Here is a 22,209-nt window from a genome sequence, read left to right on the forward strand (position 1 = left end):
GGTGGTCTGCATGATACTTGCAAGAAGTGTCAGGCAAAGTATTCTGTGCATTTGTAAGCTATGTAGTTGTTAGACCAGTAATGTCTAACACCTCTGAAGCTATTGCACATCTTCCTTGAAGTATTGAGATAACATGTGGTGCATTTGTTTACATTAATGACACTTCTGAAAGTAACATATTGTGTTGAACTCTGTGATATGTTTTTGATATGAAAATGGGCACTGTTAACTCTGGTGTTCCTCAAGGATCTATTCTTGGCCCTGTCCTATTTCTCAATGCTACCCCCTCAACAACAGCTTCCCAAAACAGCGTCATATTTCGTGCGTACACTGCCAACACTCAGCTATACCTCAACACCATCTCTCTTGATCACTTCACGGTCTCTAAATTGTCTGACTGCTTGTCCAACTAAATATTGGGAAGACTGAAGCCATTGTCTTTGGTGCCCGCCCCAAACTCCATTCCCTTGCTACAGACTCCATCCCTCTCCCTGGTGTTACGAACCGGCTGTTAATTTTTTTCCCTCTGATCAAATTTCCCTGTTTTTTCAACCACCCATCTGTAACTAGATTAGTGATTGAATTTCTTTCCCTCCCTTAAACCCTAATGATAAATGACCACTTCAACAACATGGATTTTAAAGTTAAAACAAAGAAGTAGGGTTTATTTTCACACTCTTGAACTCGGGAGGGGTTTAACTTCACCACGCACACTTACATACATTCAGGGAAAAGTTAAAGGCATAAAAAAAGCAAGGACATTTATTAAATAGGAAATTATATTTACTACTAGTTAATTTGGATTTCAGTTAAAACTAGTGTCCTTGAATATCAAAAAAAGTGTCCAAAAGTTGGAGATCACTGGTTATAAATGCCGAATAGAGGAGGAGCTATTGGAGATATCTCTTCTCTTGCAAATTTCTTTTTCTTTGCACTCTCAAAGGTAATAATGGAGACAGCTAAATTGCTGAAGTCACCTTATTTTAGACAGAGAGGAAACTGATAGAAATCAGACATTTTTTGCTGTTGCTGCAGCTAGTCCGAGTTGGTTTGTTTCTTGCTGGATTTTTCAAAGTGTGGCTTCTCTTTAATTTTTCTTGTTGAAAAGGCCTTAGAGAGAAAAGTCAAGGTAGCATGAAGACAGGTTGTGGCTTCTTGCAGGGAGGAGTGTCTCTAACACATAGCAGCTATATAATGGAGAACAGGCTGTACTCAAGTGGTTACAGTTTCGAGTCCACACAGGTTGGATAGGGATCTCTTGGGTCCTGACACTAGACTCTTCTCAAGTGGCTGTCCCACCTGACCTCTGTCCTCCAATTTGACAATCAGAACACAGAAGTACAAACTTAAAACATGTATATAATGGCGGTTGACATTAATACTCAAATGCGCAACATAATTCACAAGGGGGTTCACATTCATTCATGACAATGGCAACTGTCTGATGCTGAACCAGACTGCTCTCAACCTTGGTGCCATATTTGACCCTGTGATGAGTTTCCAACAACATAACCATGGCATCACTAAGACCATCTATTCCACCTCCCTAGCATCATCTGGCTCTGCCCCTGCCTCAGCTGATTTGCTGTTGAAACCCTCATACAGGTATTTCTGTAACTTCCTCCAGGCCGACAGCCCTCCAAGATATCTGCGCTCCTCCAATTCTGGCCTGTTGCGCATCTACGATTTTAATTGCTCTACTATTGGTGGCCATGCCTTCAGCTGCTGAGGCTCTAGGCTCTGGAAGTGCTCCATAAAATCTATCTCTTTGACTAAGCTTTTGGTCATCTACCCTTATATGGCTCAGTATCTAATTTTGTTTGATAATGCTCCTGTGAAGTGTTTGAGATGTTTTGCTACGTTAAAGGTACTGTATGAGTACAAGTTGTTGTTGATATATGAAAGGTATTATACAAATGCATTTTATTGAAAATTCTGTTTAATATATGCATATGGCTTTCTCATTTAAAGTAATTAAAATAACGTGTACAGATACTCTAGTTAAGAGAATCTCAATTTGCATGAATAAAATAAAATCCTGAACATCAAATTAAAATCAGTGAAGACCAAGAGCTTCTTGTATCTTCAATGCTTTAAGAATCAGTCAGTGTGGCACAAATTAGCCCTCATGTCCACAATTTCCAGGCGGAAAATGGGTGCAAAAAAAAAACTACAGGGCACATTGACCTGTGCCCGATCTGCATCTGTGTTATCTACTCTGTCATATTGGTAAAGGCGGCTTTGCAGGGATCCTGGACAGCTATCTAAAACAGGAACTGGGCCCCATATAATTCTAAATAATTAAAAATGTGATTCAGGCACATAGGGTTTAGCTTCTGACTCTAATGTTTTATACCCCTGTACTAGGTATTCTGTTAGAGTTCAATGTACTGCACTTAAATGCAGAAGTGTGCCTCTGTTGCAAAGGAATATACTTGTAATGAGCTTATTAATAAAATCTTTTAAGAATGAGGTAATTGTATAATTTCAAAGCACTTTTTAAGATGGAGTGGGCCACTGCAGAAGATGACTGGCACCTTGCCTTGTAAGAGGCCTATTAAACAGTTGCAGCTATGATAGAAACAGCCTGTTCTGTTAATCTAACTGCTTCTTAATCCATCACATCCCCTGTCCATTAAAAGTCTACCAGCGAGCTGCTGTCTTTTCATTTTATTACAATGCAGTTATTTCTTTAGGTCAGGCACAGTAGTGTGACTTTCATAGCATTTAACTACTGCTGAATAACACAGGCTGCTATTAACTGTGGTGCTTTGTGACCCTTTCCATTTGAGGGTAATTTTTAAATATTTCTGCGCCATTATCATTACATCCATTAGGCGCAGAATTTGAATATTCATGATGATGTTGTTCCAGTTTTCTGTGGTATACCAACCGCCATTTATCTCTTGTAAGCCTCAGTGATGGCCACCCCTAATAAGGAGAAATGTTCTGGAGGAGGCAGGAGGATATCGTACAGGAGAATATTGCATTTTGAAAAAGAAATTCTGGCTCAACTCAATAGCATATTGTTTTCCTCATTTCATGCCCTTTTTTTTACTGTTGCCATCCTGTGTGGCAATGTAACTCTACAGGATTAATACTTCAGGGCAAACCCACTTCTTACAAACTGTTATACATTTTTTTGAAGCAATATAAATGATAAGTTATAAATTTGCTTAAATGTGGCATCAACAAATGTTCCCTTACCTCTCCAGTAGCATTTGTTTTATTCCACACCTGACATTTCCGAGAGTAAAGCACCTGTGCTGCCACTGAGAAAGAATGTAAACTTAACAAAGCTGTTTGAGCTGACATTATGACAATTATGGAAAAGTTTTGTTCTGGTGGAAAAAAAGATTTCATCACTGCTGCAACTAATAACAAAAAGTGAGGTGAATGCAAGGAACTTGGGCTCCTTATCAAGCTGATCCTATTTTTTACAGTTCCAAAGGGAGGTAGGTGGTGAGGTGAATGCAATTTTCAGTTGTTGGTATCAACCTTTTTGTATAATTACTACCCTCAGCCCCATTGAGATTTTTTTAATGATTCTGAAAAGAATTTGTACAGGACATGGCTAAAATGCCAGTCATTTTGATCATCAAGCAGAAATTGTTTGCTGCCTCAGCTAATTACCAACAAACATAAAGAAATGAAGAATGGCTGTAAATTTGTAACTTAGCTCTTGGATGAAAAAAATGCATGTGAACAGAATGGAAATGTATCCATGCACACTCTTGGCTGTTAGCAAAGTACAAATTAAAATGCAGGGGGAAAAAAGTTAATGACTTTATTGCTTTTAATATTGGCTGCAGAAAGCTTGAGTAATCAAGACAGCCACTGGCATTATGAGCTATAATCATCCTTTTAGTGGAAAATATGGTCAATAAGTCTGCAGCTGTCATTTAAATTGGTTCCACTTAGATGCTTACCATTGTCCCAGAAGCATATTAGGTTTCTACATATCCTCTCCGATGCATTGTAAGGCACGCACTAAATAAGTCATTTGTGAAGCCATGTTTGTAACCACATGATGTTTTTAACTTTGCTTCAATTTTCTTTGGTGCAGTTCTGTATTGAATTTAAAGAGTACTCTGATGAATATTCACTTAATAAACTATTTTTAGTGTTAAATATCACTGAATTTTGCATTGTTTGTCCGCAAGTGATGAGTGAATTGACTTTAGTGGTTTGCATATTGATCTAAGCCAGGGAGAAAGAACAGTCAAAGCAGACCTCAGATTAAGCCGATTTAAATTTACTGTTCGTCTTCAGTAATATAAATGAAAAATTGATTCATTTTCAAATTTGTCTGATCACACTTTTTATTTATTATTGAAACTTCTTTCCTTTGTAAATGATTTTTTTCCCAGTTCTCCCTTCTTGGTTGTTCAACTTCATCATTGAGGAAGTGAAGCAGGAGATCCAAAGCATAAATATGTCCCAGACTGCTCTAAATGACATGGGGAATAAGGACTTGTCTTTGAGACTAGTCTGAAACACAGGAACCAAAATATCTGGCACAAATAAATTCCAAAATTGTAGCAAGACATCCTGACTGAAGATGTCTGCTTCAAATTATGGCTGAATGCATTGTATTGCATGTAGACATGGAAGGTTCCAGGTTTGATCCCCATTCTGTACTGAGTCAGCCACCGTGGCAGTTGAGGCACAATAGTTTACCTCAGTGACAGTGGGGAGTTCGAAATTAGCAGGATTGCTGCTTCTGATTCCTATCTAGTGGCTCTTGCTGGAAGATATGCATGTCTGTTGACAGAATCTGACTTAGTTATGATGCCTCCCACCATTTAGTATCTTTCCATCTCTCTTGATCTTGGCTCACACATGTAGATTGACTGCTAGATTAACATTGTTACCCTGCTAGCCTTATTATTCCAAACCTTCTAACCAATTGCATTTCCAGTCACCTAATCAATCTTTTTGCCACTCTTGCCAGTCTCATTGATGCTTCTGTGAATTTTATTGCTACCAGTGTTGTTAATGAAATATAACGCAGAGTAAAATATTTTGCTGGGTTAAGGTTAAGTTTTGGGTTAGAGTTAAAGTTGGGTTGAATTTAGCGTTTGGAATGGTTTAGACATGAGGTTGATCTTATCATATTTGTGCCTGCTGAAAAAGAGCTACCTTGGCTAATCCCACTTTCCCGCTCTTGGTCTGTAGCCCAGTAGGTCATGGGCTTCAAGTGCTTATCCAAGTATTTTTATTTAAATGCGAGGAGCATTTATGCTTCTGTCACCCTTTCAGGCAGTGAGTTCCAGACCTCCACCGTCTTCTGGGTGAAAAAGTTTCTCCTCAACTCCCCTCTAATCCTTTACCAATTATTTTAAATTTATACCCACTGGTTATTGATCACTCTGCTAAAGGAAATAGGTTCTTCCTATCCACTTTATGTAGGCCCCTCATAATTTTATACACCTCAATTAAATCTCCCCTCAGCCTCCTCAATTCCAAAGGAAACAATCCCAACTTATTTTTCAATCTTTCTGCATAGCTATAATTGGGGGAGATGGTAGTGTAGTGGTAATATCACTGGACTAGTAACCCAGAGGCCCAGGCTAATGCCCTGGGGATACAGGTTCAAATCTCACCATGGCAGCTAGTGGAATTTAAATTCAATTAATTAATAAACATCTGGGATGGAAAGCTAGTCTCAATAATGGTGCCATGAAACTATCATTGATTGTTGTAAAAACCCATCTGGTTCACTAATGTTCTTTAGGGAAGGAAATCTCTGCCATCCTTACCTGGTCTTGCCTACATGTGACTCTGGATCCAAAACAATGTGGTTGACTCTTAACCGCCCTCTGAAATGGTCACTCAGTTCAAGATTAAAAATTTCCCAGTCCTGACAACATCCTTTTAAATCTCCTCTCTACTGTTTCTAGTGCGATCATATCCTTCCTGTGATGCAGTGGGCAGAACTGTACGTAGTTGGTTGAGGGATCAATATTGCACAGGGCACCTTGCGGCAATGTTACCTCTAATTTTTGATTGTTGTGCATGACCTTTTTGTTGCACTGTGTGTTCTCTTTAAGATTGCTGCAAGGCCATGCACCCATGCAGCTTAGAGGGAAGATTGCCCTGTTCTTCTTTTGAAAACTGGAATGGGATTTTTTATGATCAGTTGATAGGGCCTCTGTTTATCATCTTGTTGGAAAAACAGCACCTTCAACAGTGCAGCACTCCCTCAGTGTCAGCCAAGATTATCTGCTCAAGTCTCTGAAGTGGGGATTGAACCAATGACCTTCTGACTTGGGTGAGAGTGAGCCAAGGCTGACACATTGGTCCAAAGTTTGCTGTCAGTGATGAAGCAAGAGCAGTCTTCGCTGACCACAGATTAATCTAGCCATCTCTCTGGGAAGAATTCCACCTCTAGTGCCATGCAGTGGAACTGCAACTGATGATAGCATTCTTTACTGGACATTCAGTGTGGAGCCGCTGTGATGTCTTCAGGCTATTCAAACAACCAATCACTTTAATGGATTTTCACAGTTCCCCTCCCCTCAAACAGGAAAGAGAAAGCAATAAAATAAAATCACTTTAAAACATTTTTACATAGAGCAAATTAAAGATTGGGACATACACATGGAGTGAAGCTAAAAAATTCTGAAAAATCATTTAAAAAAAATTATTTAAAAAAGTTTAAAAAACTAATCATTTAACAGCATTCCACGAACTGAAAATTATTTTTTCAGGGCGCCTTCTTTTGTTCATCAAATTTTATCAGTCACATCGCTGTTTAAAAACCCAGTTACGCCTGAATGAATGAGGTGTAACTTCTTATGGGATTTCTATCAGCGATGTTGGGGTGGAAAAGCTGAATTTCTTGCTGGTTTCATGATTGCTGGCTCTGTGGAGGGAGCGGAGGCCCACAATACCGCCTGTTCATAATCCTGAGTAACATACTGCAACTTCGGCCAGAATTTTATGGCTCCCCCAATGAGTGGGGTGGGGGGGGGGGGGGGGGTGGCAGCAGGTGGCATAAAATTGATTTGGAGGCTGTTCCCGACCCCCTCTCGCCCGTGCTGCAAATTTATCCGAGGCAGCGGCAGCGAGCAACGGCCTGCCCGCCCTAGGACAATCAAGGCCCTTAAGTGGCAAATTAACTGCCACTTAAGGGCCTTTTGCCACCGCCGCAGGTATTTTATCCTCAGCGGGCGGACGGCAAAGGCCCCAAGAGGACAGCCAGGTAAAAGCTGGCGGCCTACTTGCAGTCTGTTGGGGGAGGTGGGGGGGGGGCGAGGCGAGGCCTCCTGATCAGGCGCCCTCCTGATCGGCACCCTATGCCTCACAGAGGGCTGTTCTCGAAGCCCCAACTGCTCCCACTGCACAGCAACATGCCCCCCTCCCACAAACAACTGATGCCTCTTGCCTCACCGGGGCCTGGCTGATTTTCCCCGGCGAGGCCCCAAAAACTTACCTTTGTTCCAGGGCTGTCCTTCACCTTGCTTGCGATGGCTGGGTGTAGTCCCAGCAGTGGGAACATTCATTGTCAAACCTCTCCTCCCGCCCCCCCCAAAATCTGGGCCAATAGTATTTATTTAAACAAAAAAGTCTCAGACTAGCTGGATTTGCTACAGTAAGAGGGACATTTGTGACAGACGCCAAAATATTTTATGAAACCAACCTTGCTACTTTCTGTGCTATTGCTAACTATTGGTCATGTGGTTCTGCTCACTCAGGATCAAAAGTTGCTGGGTAAAGTGAAATGTTAGAGGTAAGGCCAACTGTCAGAGTGGCAGGGTCAAAAATACACAACTTGAGATGGGCTAAGTGCCTCTTCTTAACAAAAATGGAATAGTTTTGTCCAAAATACAGTTTGGTACTGCTAAATGTTCAAGGGTTTCTGTTGTCCTTGGGACCTCATTGTAGAAAAAGCTAGTGGTTTTTCAGGTTGGAAGGAGAAAAAAATTGAGTGAGCTTATTTACTCACTAATGAAACCACAATTTTTTATTCCAATGAACTAGGGAAGTTGAAATTGCTTCACTTTTCTGATAAATGCAAGTCTTCCCGAAAGGTTAGCGGGTTAAAAAAATTTACAGAAAATAGTTTCTATTTTAAAACAATATGAATTTTTGTTTGTTACATGTAAAATATATTTGCATTTGGTATGTTAAGTAAATCCTGTATAGAAATTAATAAAAAATACAGGCCTTCTATGTATTATGTATTGGGTATCCAGAGAATTTGACTTCAAATCCCAATACGACAGTTTGAGAATTTGAATTCAGTAATTTGAGTGTAGTTTTAAAAAAAAATCTGGAAACAAAAAGTTGGTAACCATAAAGTTGTCAGATTGTGTCTGAAAACCCGACTGGCTCATTGATTGCATTTAGGGGAACTTTGGCCTAGCCTTTATGGAAGTCCAGTCCATGAAGTTGACTCTTAAATTACCTCTGTAGTGGTTGAGCAAGTCTTCAGTTCTATGACGAAAATACATGAGAATAAAATGTTCAGGAAGAAGGCCATCATCACCATCTTCTGAAGGCAATAAATACCGGCCTTGCTAGCGGCACCCACAACCTCAGAATGATTTTTTTAAAGTAATTGATCCATTTATTTTCTATATGAACAAATCTGCCACAAACCAAAAAAAAGTAATACCTTCAAATGAAGTATTACTTGAAAAGGAAGGAGGGAATTACAGTTTCAATAATAAAAAAGCTTAATTTATCAAGAAGCTTCATGCTTTAAAAACAAGTTACATCCATGTTACTGCCCAGTAAACTAAGGGGAAGAGGATGGAGATAATGTATATTATGGGGAGGGGGAGGGGGTGGACAGTGCTGGAAGAATGTTAATGATTACTTCAGTTTAGATGAAATGTTAGTGATACCAGCCTAAGATAATATGCTAAATGTCTGCAATTTTTAATATTGCCACATAGCTTTTCATAAATCTTTTGCATATTATCAGTAAGCAATGTTTGAAATCCTTTATGGTCCTTTCCCCAGATATCACATTTCACTGATATGTGTTTGATTACCATGCAATGTTATTTTAACAGTGCTCCTGGAGAATTCTGTTTAAAGTACACTGCGGCACAGATTTCATTTCCTGAACTACATTCCTTCTGGCAAATGCATTAAGCAGATTGATCTGCACCAGCTTGTAACCAGCCGAGTTTGTTTTCCAAAATGTTTCCTGTCTCATTAACTTATTTTTAAATTGGTGAAGCTCTTGTTTCTGTGAATCATTTAAAAAAAAACACTATGCTCAGTCCTTTGAGACTTGTGAATGATTTTATTCTGCTGTTTGCAAATGACCAGTTGTGGAACCATTCCTGTATGTGTAACAGCACTGAGTGGAAGGCAATGTAGTACTTAGGACAAGCAGGGTTTCTGTATGGAGAGACTATTCAAATCTGTTGAAAGCTTATGTTTATTTTTACTGCTTAAAATTATAGTAGATGCTGTAGGGTAACAGATGGTGAAGTAAGTTATTTCCTGATAAAACATGGGTAGTGAATTAACACAATGGTACCCTGTATGTGTGTGCACGCGCAGATCAGACAACTGAAGAGCATTTGGCAATAAAACATTGGCAGGAAATCAATTAAAGGATGGTACAGTTTATGGAAAAGTCTTCAAACAGGCTTTGACATGTGACTTCCTTCAATAAACTTTGCTCCCAAGGACTTCCTTTAGTTGGAAAAGTTCCTCTCTATAGCAGAGTGAGTGTTCTGCTGGAGCTAAGTCTAGTCTGTCCTGTGCTGAGGTCTTTTTTCCCTGCTTTTCTTTTACAAAGTCAAGCTTACAATTCTTTTCTGCATTTTGTACCAGCTTGCAAGGAACTGGTGGCTACAGCTCGTGATCGGAAACCAAATTCTTTTGTGCAGATCACTATCATAAATCCTACACAACAGAGCCTGACCAGATACTCTAATACTGAAACAGTGGAGGTAAGTGTATTCTTGGTGCTTTTATATGTACTTCTTAATTTCATTTGCCTTCTGTATATAGTTAAGTGACTCCAGAAAAGATGGGACAAGACTGTAATCTGGAGCTGAAACCTAACCTTTTAGCAGTAAACAGTTCAAAACTTTGTGTAAACAAAGCTTCTAAGCTCTCGCCAAACTCTATTGACTCAATTTGTCATAACTATGAATCATGTGTCTGGAAGCCTTGGCTGATTACCTTTTATAATAGCTAACTTCATATTTTTAAACTTATCACTGAGAATAGTAATAATTTAGTAAAATGTCATGGAAATACTTTACGTTTTAACATGAAACTGGGAGGATTGTGATGTGCTGATTTTCATACTGGCTGGCATTTTTTTCACTGAAAAGATACAGTTTGCTGCGGGCACATAATATTCCTGCCAGCGACAGCATTCTTCAATGTAAATGACACAGCTTCCTGCCACCTGATGCAAATAGCAATCCATGTTTTTTGGGGGTTCTATGCATTGCTGTCTGATTCAGTTTCTCCTGTGTGTTAATGCACAGGGTCAATTCTGGAAATCTACTTGCATGACTCAAGATGTGCTATCGTGTGATGACGCGTGTTGATCCCTAGGCTTGCCTACATGTGCAACATGCCTCACAACCACACTTTGTCATGCTGTTCCTCGGTTTGTGTATATATAGATGTGTGAATTGCAGATATGGACTGTGTGCATATTTGTATCTATAAATCAGTCTGCAATCGCCTTACAATAATAGTGATGGCAGATTGCAAAAGAAAAAGATGAGTGGTGTGCAGAGTTTGCAGGCCCCTTGATTAAGTATTGCTTTCATCAGACTCAAAGAATAGCATTAAAAGGCACTCTTTTATGCTTTCTCATAGAATGCAAATACAGAGCAAAAAGTAGAATGATGCATGTAATTTCTCAAAGTTTTGGATGGCATATATGGAAGAGCTATTTATTTTTATTACAGATTACCCATAGTAGAAATAAAATGAACATCTTTTAGCTGTGCAACTGAAGGAAATTATTAAAATAAGTTATTTTTTTTTAAAAATGTGAAAAATATTTCTCCAAAAAAAAATGACAACTGCTGTGTTCTGTTAAGCTGTGGAGAAAACGACAGGTGCTGAAGATGTTTCGTCTGATTACTCAGCTCCCTGTAGATTGCAGATCCAGCTGCTGCAAACTAAACCTTTGGTGATTTTGAGACTGTGACTTCTTATTTCAAACCACTTGCTGTTCCCTTTGCGTTTCACTGCAAGATGTCAGTTCTGATTTCAATGATTTATCAAATGGTTGAAATGCAGGGGCTAACTTCCTTTGAAGAAGGAAAACTAGGGATTGAAACTAGGGATCTCTATTTCTGATTTTCCGGATTTTCGTGAAAGGAAATGTTGCACTTTCTGCAGGAACCAGTAGAGGAAGTTCAGTTATAGATCAGAAGATTGGTGTTTCTTGGTAGGAACTGAAGTGTTTACAGAAATTCCTAGGCTGTATAAACTGGTGCATAAAGCTGTTCAAATTGTATCCTTTTTAAAAAAAAAAGTACTATTCAGGCATACTAATATGAATTATATTTAGGCTCTTCAAGTAAGTAATTTTGAAGTAAGTGTAATATGAAACAAATTTAGATTTTTCTTTTTATAATACCCTTCAGCTTTCTCCCCTTCGCCCCTGAAGGTGCTGACGTGTGCTGGGGTAGAGTACTGTGGACAATGACACCCTTCCAGAAGAGAACTCAAATAATCATTCTTTATTTGGGATTTCAGACTGTTGAGTGACAGCAGGCTTCTTGACTGTGGCAGGCATCATGGATTGTCCTTTCCTCATCCAGCAAGAGTCACTAAATAAGAAAGAAAAGAAAGACTTGCATTTATATAGTGCCTCTTGATCGAAGGATGTTCCAAAGTGCTTTACATCCATTAAAGTGCTTTTGAAGAGTAGTTACTGTTGTAATGTAGGAAATGCAAAGCAAAGCCCTGCAAATAGCTAAGTGATAATGATAAATAATAAAATAGGGATAAGAAGCAGGAATAATGGTTGATTTGTCCTACCCTTAACCTAGGGACAGGAGGCCAATTACAATACTTTTACTGGCATCATTGGTGAGATCAGCTAACTCAGAATAGACCCAATTTGTGACTTTCCTTGTCTGCATGGCCATTTTCCAACTTAGCCATTGGGGAGCTTTCACAACATTAAAGAATTTGAAATTGCTTAACTTTTTCTCTTGTCTGAGTATTCAGGCTTCAAATGAAATTGTTCACTTTTTAATGTGGATTTTGCATTATAATTTTCCTAAGTTACAAATCATGTTAGTTTCATGAAAGAATCTTTTATACAGATGAAAGTATACTTCACCGTGTTTATAATGGAATATTGTTAAAATGTCAGTTTCTTTTGTTCCAATGATCGTGCATTTGCAAATTATTCCAAGCTGTGGAATAAACTGTTTTAGAAGCACATTAAAGACAGATATAACAGTGTATTCAATATGTAAATAACTGTCTCAGTTTCCAGATATAAAAGACACATAGCAGTCTTATCATGTTAATCAAACATGGGGAGGAGGTGTACCTTACTCTGTATTTACATTACCAGTTTGCAGTTACTGGGCAGCCTGCCATTGCTGGCAAACTGGCAATATGAATGAAGCAGTGGTGCTGCTACTTGGGACTGTGTTCACTAACAAATCAGGTTATTTAGCTGGTGCCCCAGTGGCAGCACTGCTTCTGACAACATTGTTACTCAAAAGGAGTTCTCCAGGGGACGTAGTTCTGCAATATAAATGCTAGCCAGCCTCTCATCTTCAAAGAGCGGGATCGTGTCGGGCAGGGGGTGGGGGGAGCATAAAATGGAGCGGGAGGCTCCTGCCTCCGCTGCCATTTAACGCAGGGTGGCGGCAGCGAAAAACGGCCCGCCTGCCCCAGGCCAATCAAGGCCCTTAAGAGGCCAGTTAACGGCCACTTAAGGGCCTCTGCCTGCCGCCACGGGGATTTTACCTGGCTGGCGGGCGCTCCAGGCCTGAGAAAATCCACCTGTTAAAAGTAGATGGCTTTCTGATGGCCTGTGGGGATGCCCTCCTGATCTGGTATCCTGTGCCCGACGGAGGGTTGCCCCTGATGTCCCAACTTCCCCCAACGCCCAACAGGCCCCCCACCCCCCTCCAATTGACCACCGTTGCCTCACCTTGGGACTAGTGCCTTGGGACATTTTACTACGTTAAAGGCACTGTTGTGTTTTGTTTATATTTTGTTTTGATCAGAATTGCTGTCGATTGACAGAAAACAGTTAATAACTCAGCAACTACCTAACTGGCAAATCGTAAAAGCCTTTCCCCATCATATTCATTTCTGGCAATATCCATCTTTGAATCATTCCCAAAGAGGATGCACAGATCTGTGGTGTGAATACTGCTGCCAGTTGTTTCTTATCATATACTATTTCCAAATTTTCATCTATCCAGATCTATTAAAGAATTCTTTCAATTAAGTAATCTATTAAAGACTCCAGTAAGTGGCAGAATTTATAAATATGGATACCTTCGAAACATATTTAATATAATTAATAATAAAAATAATAAATTTCCATTGAAAAGTTTTGATTCATTTTGTGCCCCCTCCACTGTGGTATCATTGTCTTCTACTTTATTCTTCATTTGTGCTTTAGAGAGAGTGATAGGTTTTGTGCCAAACTCATTCCCACTGCTAGGTTATGTTAATGGCCCAACTGATTAACTATAATAGCTTCCAAGATTCAAGATTCAATTTCTGGCCCTAGTTTTTTGAGTTGCTGCCATGGTTTTATTAAATTTTAAAGATTGCTATTTTTCAGATATTTTTGATGTGCTTACTGTAGAAAGCAGTGAGTATAGTCTTTCTTTAATCACTTTTTTTTAATCAAGAGGCAGCCAAAAATCTCAGACTTGCTGTAAACACTGGTCCTTTTATTCTCTCTTTTCTGACTGTTAAAGTAAAAAGCACGAAACAGAAAACCCTTGTTCCAGCTGCTTGGCTAGCTTGGAAAATTGAACGAGCAAAAGAGAGAAATCTCAGAGCAGCATGATTGGGTGTTGCTTTGATGATCTAACATGCTGTTCTGTGGAAGGTAAAACACAGGTTCCCTCTGTGGCAGATATATGATCTGAACTTAATAAAAATTCACTAAGTAGAGGCCAAAGAGGAAGAAAGAAAATGTGGTTTGTAGCAGCAGCTCATTAAGGTGGACAGTGTTATCTACTGTCAGACTGATAGCAGATTACTATGCCCAACTTAATGATTGGGGAACGAGGACTGGGATATCTAAAAGGTATGAAAAGTTACATTTAAATTGAAAAGGGAAATAAATATAAGCCTTGGCTACATCACTGTCACAGACGCGTGACGGAAACCACACCTGCCAAAATGAAACATATTAAATTCGTCATTTAGAACATTATTTTTGAACAGTTACTGGACTTGAAATAACTTGTTTTAAAAGAGTACAACAGTGGCTGAAGACATGGCTGCCCATTTGCATTTTAAAAGATAGTTGCATGAAGAAGACAATGGGAGTGCCTCCTTGATTCAATTAGCCAGATGGATTTTGTCAATAGTCAATAGTGATGATCAGAGACTTTGAATGTGTAAGAGCCAGCATTCCACCCCACCCCCGCCACTGAGAGTGTCTAGTAAGCTAGAAAGAATCCACAAATCTCACAGGCGAGGCTGCTCTAAACAAGGAGCTAGTCACATGACTAACCTGCTGGCCAACCTGGGTTTTTTTTTAATTGTGCCTGAGACAGAACAGTTTTGGAAGAGACTGCAAATGAACTTCAAGAAGAGAGCACCTCTCTCTCTCTCTCTCTCTCATGCAAAGTTCCAGGGACCCACAGAAGTAACTTAAGCCTCAAGACAGAAGACCAGCGAAACAAGTTTGAAAGTGTGCACTGGGCTCCAACGAGAACTGCAAGACTTAACTTCAATCAAAGACTTTACACCCAATCCAAAACCAGTAACTGAATTCCAGCTATTATTTCAAACCTTTCCCCTTCTTTCTCCTCCTCTGTATCTATTTGCGTGTGTGTTTATCACATATATATGCTAGCGTGGTCACGTCACGTATTTTTTATAGTTTTAACTGAATTAGAGTTTTAAGATTAACAAACTTACACCTTTCTTGTTTAAATCTGAGAAACCCTGTCTGGTTGATTTCTTTGCCGTTACAATTAGAGAGCAGTGAGCAAGGATTCACTGAGGGGAAGCTAAAACACGGTGTTTTAAAAAATTAAACTCTGTTATGGCTAAACCAGGAAAAGGCTGAAAGGGGAGCCTTGCCTCCCCTGGTCGTAACAGAAATTTGTTGTAATCATTTTGTGAAACTTCAACTTGTCACATATAAAAATGAAATCACTCTTAGATTTGTAAATGCATTAAAATAATTTAACAGCACTAGGGCACTCAACGGAGAATAGTGGAATCCAATTTCTATTCCAAAAAGGGCTGACAAGTTAACTTATTTTGAATGATGTGAGATACTCTCATTATCATGAGTTGGATAAAAATTGTGTCCTATGGCTTGCTGTCAAATATTCTGTTTGTACTGTGTATTAGCTACAAACTCAATCTTAAATAGGAAAGATTATGTGCAACTGTATTAGTTAAGATTTGAGGTAAATTACTGTATGGATTGCAGATTGGTTCCTCTGATGTCCCTGTGAGAAGTTTTCTCTCAGTTCTTTCTTCCGTCCTCAATTTTAATACAATCTCCATGAAATACAAAAAAAAACTACTTCCATTAAATGGGAAAACATTTCATAGAAATGATCTGGTTGCATGCAGTACGTATTGATTTCAGATATCCCAGTATTTAGTGGTTCCATATGTCTCTCGAGATAAGGAGGCCCAAAAGAAAGAAAGAAAGATTGATAGAAAGTTACGCAGATGAAGAGATAACTGTCAGAAGCTGGCAGCAAAGGTAGGCCATTTTCATATATGTATTAATTATATCAACTTATATCAGTTATATCAATATTAGTTATGTCAACATATTAATTACATCATCTGTTAAGTTCTACAAAGTCTGTCCCATACAGTCGCATGCAACTTATGTACACCACAACCTCCTTTTGCAGGGTCCCTCCCTCTCCCCACCCTGTCAGCAATCTCCTGGGTGAGGCAAAAAAAGGATAAAACAGTGTGCCAATTTAGTCAGACAAATACATCCCAGTACCCACCTGTCTTTATTTTATGGTGTGGTGTCAGCCACAGTTAGGATCTTAAGTAAGACGATTTTACGGTTTTGCACCATGTGAATTTGCTCTGAAAAGAGCAGTTGTTTCCTTGAAAAAGGAGTTTTTAAAAGAACTGGCAGGCCTCTACGTTTTGGGCAGCATATTCTGCCCATCATCTGGAGAAATAACTGGAATGGGTGGAAACAGTGGGTTTATTTGTGGTGGAGAATGGGAATGTGGGTGGGCTGTTTGCTGATCGTAATTATATGTTCATGTTCTTGCTGCGACTAGTCGGCTAATTGTGTTCCATGATAGGTCGGTATATGCTATTATTGTTCTTGCTGCTGATTGTTCAACTATTGTGTCTCGTGGTAAGTCAATATATATTATTGTTCTTGTTTTTTTTTATTCATTCATGGGATGTGAGCATCACTGACCAGGCCAGCATTTATTACCCATCCCTAATTGCCCTTGAGAAGGTGGTGGTGAGCTGCCTTCTTGAACTGCTGCAGTCCATGTGGGGTAGGTATACCCACAGTGCTGTTAGGAAGGGAGTTCCAGGATTTTGACCCAGCGACAGTGAAGGAACGGCGATATAGTTCCAAGTCAGGATGGTGTGTGACTTGGAGGGGAACTTGCAGGTGGGGTGTTCCCATGTATTTGCTGCCCTTGTCCTTCTAGTTGGTAGAGGTTGCGGGTTTGGAAGGTGCTGTCTAAGGAACCTTGGTGCATTGCTACAGTGCATCTTGTAGATGGCACACACTGCTGCCACTGTGCGTTGGTGGTGGAGGGAGTGAAAGTTTGTAGATGTGGTGCCAATCAAGCGGGCTGCTTTGTCCTGGATGGTGTTGAGCTTCTTGAGTGTTGTTGGAGCTGCATCCATCCAGGCAAGTGCAGAGTATTCCAGCACACTCCTGACTTGTGCCTTGTAGATGGTGGACAGGCTTTGGGGAGTCAGGAGGTGAGTTACTCGCCTCAGGATTCCTAGCCTCTGACCTGCTCTTGTAGCCATGGTATTTATATGGCTAGTCCAGTTCAGTTTCTGGTCAATGGTAGCCCCTAGGATGTTGATAGTGGGGGATTCAGCAATGATAATGCCGTTGAATGTCAAGGGGAGATGGTTAGATTCTCTCTTGTTGGAGATGGTCATTGCCTGTCACTTGTGTGGCGCACAGCATTGTTTGGATGTCATCTCAAACGCATCCGGCCCCATCATGGTGAGGAAAATATTCACTTCATCCTCATCTAGGATTTTATTAGCTAGCAGCCAAATGTGTAACCTTCACTTGCAATTATACCAGTCCTTTATGTTAGGATTGAATTCCCCCATTGTCCCAAAATATGTCTTCAGTGCCATATTTTAAAAATTACATACTCACAGAGTTGTAACTGAACACAAATTTCAGACACATGAAGCTATCTTTAAAATTGCTCAAACTTCCTCAGAATCAATTTTGGGAGTGCCAAAAAGTATGTCAGAATGTTCTTCAGACTAATTTCTCAAGTGAAATGCAAAAAAAAATCAATCCCATTCTTTCGTCGCATGTTTCTGTTGTGTATTTACTGAGCAATACTACTTGAGGTCTTAACTGGGAGAAGCCATGTTGCAACCTTTTATTTACACCTCCCAACAGAGAGGGCAGGAGAGAGGCAGTATACAAAAGATATTATAATATAATAAGCCAGTTTAATACACTATACCACAATATTTACATAGCCTTGCTACAAAAGAAAATGAAGAATACTGGGCTGAATTTTACGAGCCCTCGACGCCGTAGGTCATGGCGGGGAGGCCCCTAAAATGCTAGGGGGAGCGGCCTGCCAGGACCCTCGATGTCAAGAAGGCCCTACCAGATATTAGCGGCAGTGCGCGAAGACTTCATTAAAAAATTGAAATTAGATAAATTAAAATGCAAATGAACTTACCTGCCGCCACCGGCTGTCCCACGCCGATTTTATGGTCAACCGTCCGCAACACGCGCGCCTTCGGAACTCAGTTGGAGTTCCAAGATGAGGCACTGGTGGGGAGGGGGGAGGAATAAAATTATCAGGGTTGGAGGGGTGGGGGTGCGGGGAAAACACTTTTTATTGACTCTCGGGATGGTGGGAAGGGGTTGAAGGGCAAATGTCACAAGGTTGGGTGGGGGAATTTCGCGATGGCAAGAGTTTATTCAGGATCGGTGGCCCTAAAACAGACATTGTAGCGGGAGGGGTTGAAAGGGCCTCCAGGTTTCAATAACATTTTAATAGCAAACGTGCACAAATGGCCCTTTAAATATTGCAATTTCATCTAAGGACTTGAAACCCTTTAAAAATGGCGCTGGCACATTGGCGCCGGATGCCGTTGTCAGGGGCGCATTGGCCGCCCCCTCTACGTCATCAGGGGCAGCTGCTCTGCCCTCTCCATTTAAATGACCCCCGTGTAAAATATCGCGGGGGCTCTGAGGCAGCACTTCCATGTCGGAAGGCCGCCGACTTCACCGTGCCGCTGTAGAGCTTGGTGCGCTGATAACATTCAGCCCACTGTGTCTAAGCTCCTAGATAACATCAAAGAGCACAAACTGCTTTATTTTGACTTTAAATTGGCAATCTCACTGAGAGCAGAACTCGTGTGAAAAGGAAGAAATGGCCTTATGGTGTATTTGGGGATGTCCTTCTGCAATTTGGGTTGAGAGACATTGTTGGAGCAGAGTACAGAGACCTTTACTCTGCTGCTGGCTCTTCTGTTCCTGAACATGGAATGCTTGAACCTTAATGTTGGGTGACTGAATTTAATTTTCTTACCTTGATGAGGACAAAAAGCTACCTTTTTTTTAAACATGACTGGCCTATCTGACTTTGCTCATTTCACAGGTTTAAGCCAAAAGAAAAAGTGATTGCTAATTACATGGTTCTATTTTATTAGTGTCATCAACTTCAGGGTATTAACTGCTCAATTTAAAAAAATTACATTTTCCATCATAATGGAACTATGAAAAAATACAAGATTACAAATGCAGCCAACATTATAAATATAATTGTCTTCACTCTGAACTTGCCTATTTTTAAAACCAGAATGGCAAGTTAATCTGAAAAGAACAAACTTTGACCGAGGCAAGAATAAAAGGAACTAGTGACCACATGGGCCACACATTTTAATGCATGTAATTACAGGCGTCAAGAAAATACCCATGATATTGTACAATTAAGGAGGTAAAGAGTTAGCATCTAATAATTGGATGTAAATCCAAACAAAAGTACTATAATATAAATAAAATGGAGCCTGATCCTAACATGTGGTATGATCATGTAATCAGTATTATCTGTCCTTTTTCCTGAAATCAACTACGAACACATTCCTGCAGATAACCTAATGGGAACTCATAGCCCAGTGTTTAGATTAATCTGTTTCATAGTTGTCTCTGGCAAGATGACACATTTAGAGACGAAATATTCAAAAAAGGTTCTGTCTAGTGCTATTAGTTATGACAGTATTTTAAGTTTTCACATTTGAGCTTCAAAGCGGTGTTATGCGTGTTGCTTGTTATAGTGTTGTTGCATGCACTACTGACTTCCAGCCATCACTCGAGTGCTGTGTTTGCAGAAACACAAGAGTGAAGCGAGCAGGTCAGTCTTCATGATTATTCATGGTAAGTTTACTTAAATATTTTCAGAAAAAACGGTGTTCAGATCAATATTTTGCATTGGGCTTATTTTTATATGTATATATACTTATTTTCCTTCCATTTTAATGAACTACATTGCAGTGCTCAAGTTCCCATTTTCTCTTAATAATGGGATAAATTTTGTAGTTAACAGCTTCCTATCAAGTATGCTACAACCAGGTGAGAAAGGTGTCTCGGGATCTTTCTCAGCCTTCACCTGGTCTTACTGCAACAGGGTTTAATTTTAAACACACTGTGTTTTGAGCTCTCCCTTGGTGAATCCTTGTTCACTGCTTTCCAATTATAAGGCAAAAAAATGAGCACAAACAGGCCTTCTTAGGTTCAAAGAAGAAAAGTAAAATTTATTAAAACTTAAACGTAAACTCTAATTCGGTTCACGCCTACGGATACATGCCGTACCCCATACTAGCATGCATACGCGATACGCACATGCAAACAAAGACAGAAAAGAGCAGAAGAAAAATAACGTAGTGAGGTTTGAGGCAATATCAGAAGAGTTTCTTGTTACTGTGCTTTGAGCTCACTGTAGTCCTTTTGTAGGTGGTTCTTGCTTGTAGGTAATTCTTGCTTTTCGTTGGGGCCCAGTATTATTCTCATACTTTGTTCACTGTAGGAGCCTTTTCTCTCTCACGTTCCTGTGTCTTCAATGGTTTCCGAAGCTGGTGAGAGCGAGATGAGAGCAGACAGGAGAGAGGCGGCAGCAAGCCAGCCATGAAAGATCTCTTCCAGTCCAGGAGCAAACAGCTTTCTGAGTTCAAATTCTCTGTGGCAAGTTCAAATTCAAGAAGCTCCAACAGCCAGTTAGTCATGTGACTAAACTGGTCTGACCACGTCTGTTTGTGTATTCGGCCATCTTAGCAGTTAACCTGGAATGCGAGTCTCTCCACCTTCAACGTCTGGTAATCAAAAGTCCATTGTAGATTAAATTGGGGCAAGGAGTGGCACCTTTGTCTTTTCCAAGTACTGTCTGTTACTATGCAAATATATTTCCAGTCAAGGGTCTGGTGTTTTTTTAAAAAACAAGTTCTTTCTTTTCTCCAGTAACAGTTTAAAAATCACTGTTCATGTGGCAAAATTAATGTGTCTCATTCTTGGCAGGTGGGGGCCTGCATGACACCTCCACATCCAGGGAATGAAATGCGATTTGAAAAAAATGGCGCATTTCATTAAAAGGTTTGAGAGAAATATAAGATACAGAAAGAAAATCCATGCATTTCTCCCATTCATTTCCATTCATTCATCAATCTTAAAGCCAATTAGAATTTGTCTTTTCTGGGTGCCAGTGCTGCTTTAATTTCCCCTTTTTGGCATCCCAGTAACCATGTGGTTCTTTGGGGAAGCTTTTCTCCAGATTGACCATTGCCATGACAGCCTAGGGTTTTGTTCCTGTTGATGTCATTTTTTTTCCCCAGGAGAGTTAGTAGTGGGCAGGTCTATTCTGATCTCTCTTTCAGTGCTCTGTTGAGACATGCAAAGGCTTTTGGCTTCAGGGAATGGGTGGTTCCCTTTTCCTCTGACTGTGGGGGAGGATTTTTTGTTCATCTCCCCTTTGTTCTCTGGGACACTCCTACCTGCAGGTATTTGACTGCACTAGCCTGTGGCACTTTGACGAGGTGAGGCATCACCCTCATGGTTTCTGTGCCCCCTCGAGGTCTCTCTTTGTCTCTGCAGGTTCCTGGAAATGCTGTTAACAACTCTGGTGGGTGCTTCTAGATTCTACATTTACATAGGAGGATGTGGGGTATAACTTTTCAAATTTACCGGGGTTGGCTGACCAGACAGTAGGGGTTTTCATCTGAGATTCCTTCCGGACTTCCTTTAACCAGCCCTCTTGGTCACTTTTCCCCCCTCCTTTTTCGAAACTTTTCCCTCCTCCTTTTTCTAAACTTTTCACTGCCATGTGCCTGCCTGTCCCCTTTTGTTCTCGACAGGGGTCCCTTACAGTTCACCAGCCCTTGGCTGGAGCGTCTTCCTAACACCAGTACAGGACTTAGGGGTTCAGGTTTCACAGTAGGTGGGGGTTTCCCCTCAACCTGACACATGTGGCAACTCCTGCAGTACTCCAGCACATCTTTGTGGAGATTTGGCCAGTCAGACTGCTGTCTTATGCGGGCTTTGGTCCTTTGTATACTGGCATGTACAGCCACTGTAGTCTCGTGGGCCGTTATTAATATTTCGGCCCGGTACTTCTGCGGCACCACTAACTGGTGATCTACTGTCCACTCCTTGCCCTCAGGTCTGTGAGGAGAACTCCATTTCCTCATCAGTACCTCATTCTTTCAATAGTAGCAATCAGAGACTCCCTCTGCTTCACTTTCAGATTGGGCAGCCTGTGCTAACTCTCGCAATACTGGGTCGGCTTGCTGGGCCTCAGCCAGGGAAAATCTATTTAATTCATTCCC

The 22,209-nt window shown here is 40.4% G+C and overlaps 1 protein-coding gene across 13 annotated transcripts in view; it reads left to right on the top strand.

Moving 5' to 3' along the window:
• The window catches only part of inpp4b (inositol polyphosphate-4-phosphatase type II B), a 996,728-nt gene that overhangs the window by 439,740 nt on the left and 534,779 nt on the right, over nt 1-22,209 (top strand). For all 13 annotated transcript variants that reach the window (XM_068043111.1, XM_068043134.1, XM_068043119.1 and 10 more), the window contains one exon: nt 9,802-9,920. In XM_068043111.1, the coding sequence (XP_067899212.1) occupies nt 9,802-9,920 (119 nt within the window). The remainder of the gene's footprint in view (nt 1-9,801; nt 9,921-22,209) is intronic.

This window comes from Heterodontus francisci, chromosome 1 (assembly GCF_036365525.1).
Source record: "Heterodontus francisci isolate sHetFra1 chromosome 1, sHetFra1.hap1, whole genome shotgun sequence".
NCBI classification, from domain to species: Eukaryota; Metazoa; Chordata; class Chondrichthyes; order Heterodontiformes; family Heterodontidae; genus Heterodontus; species Heterodontus francisci.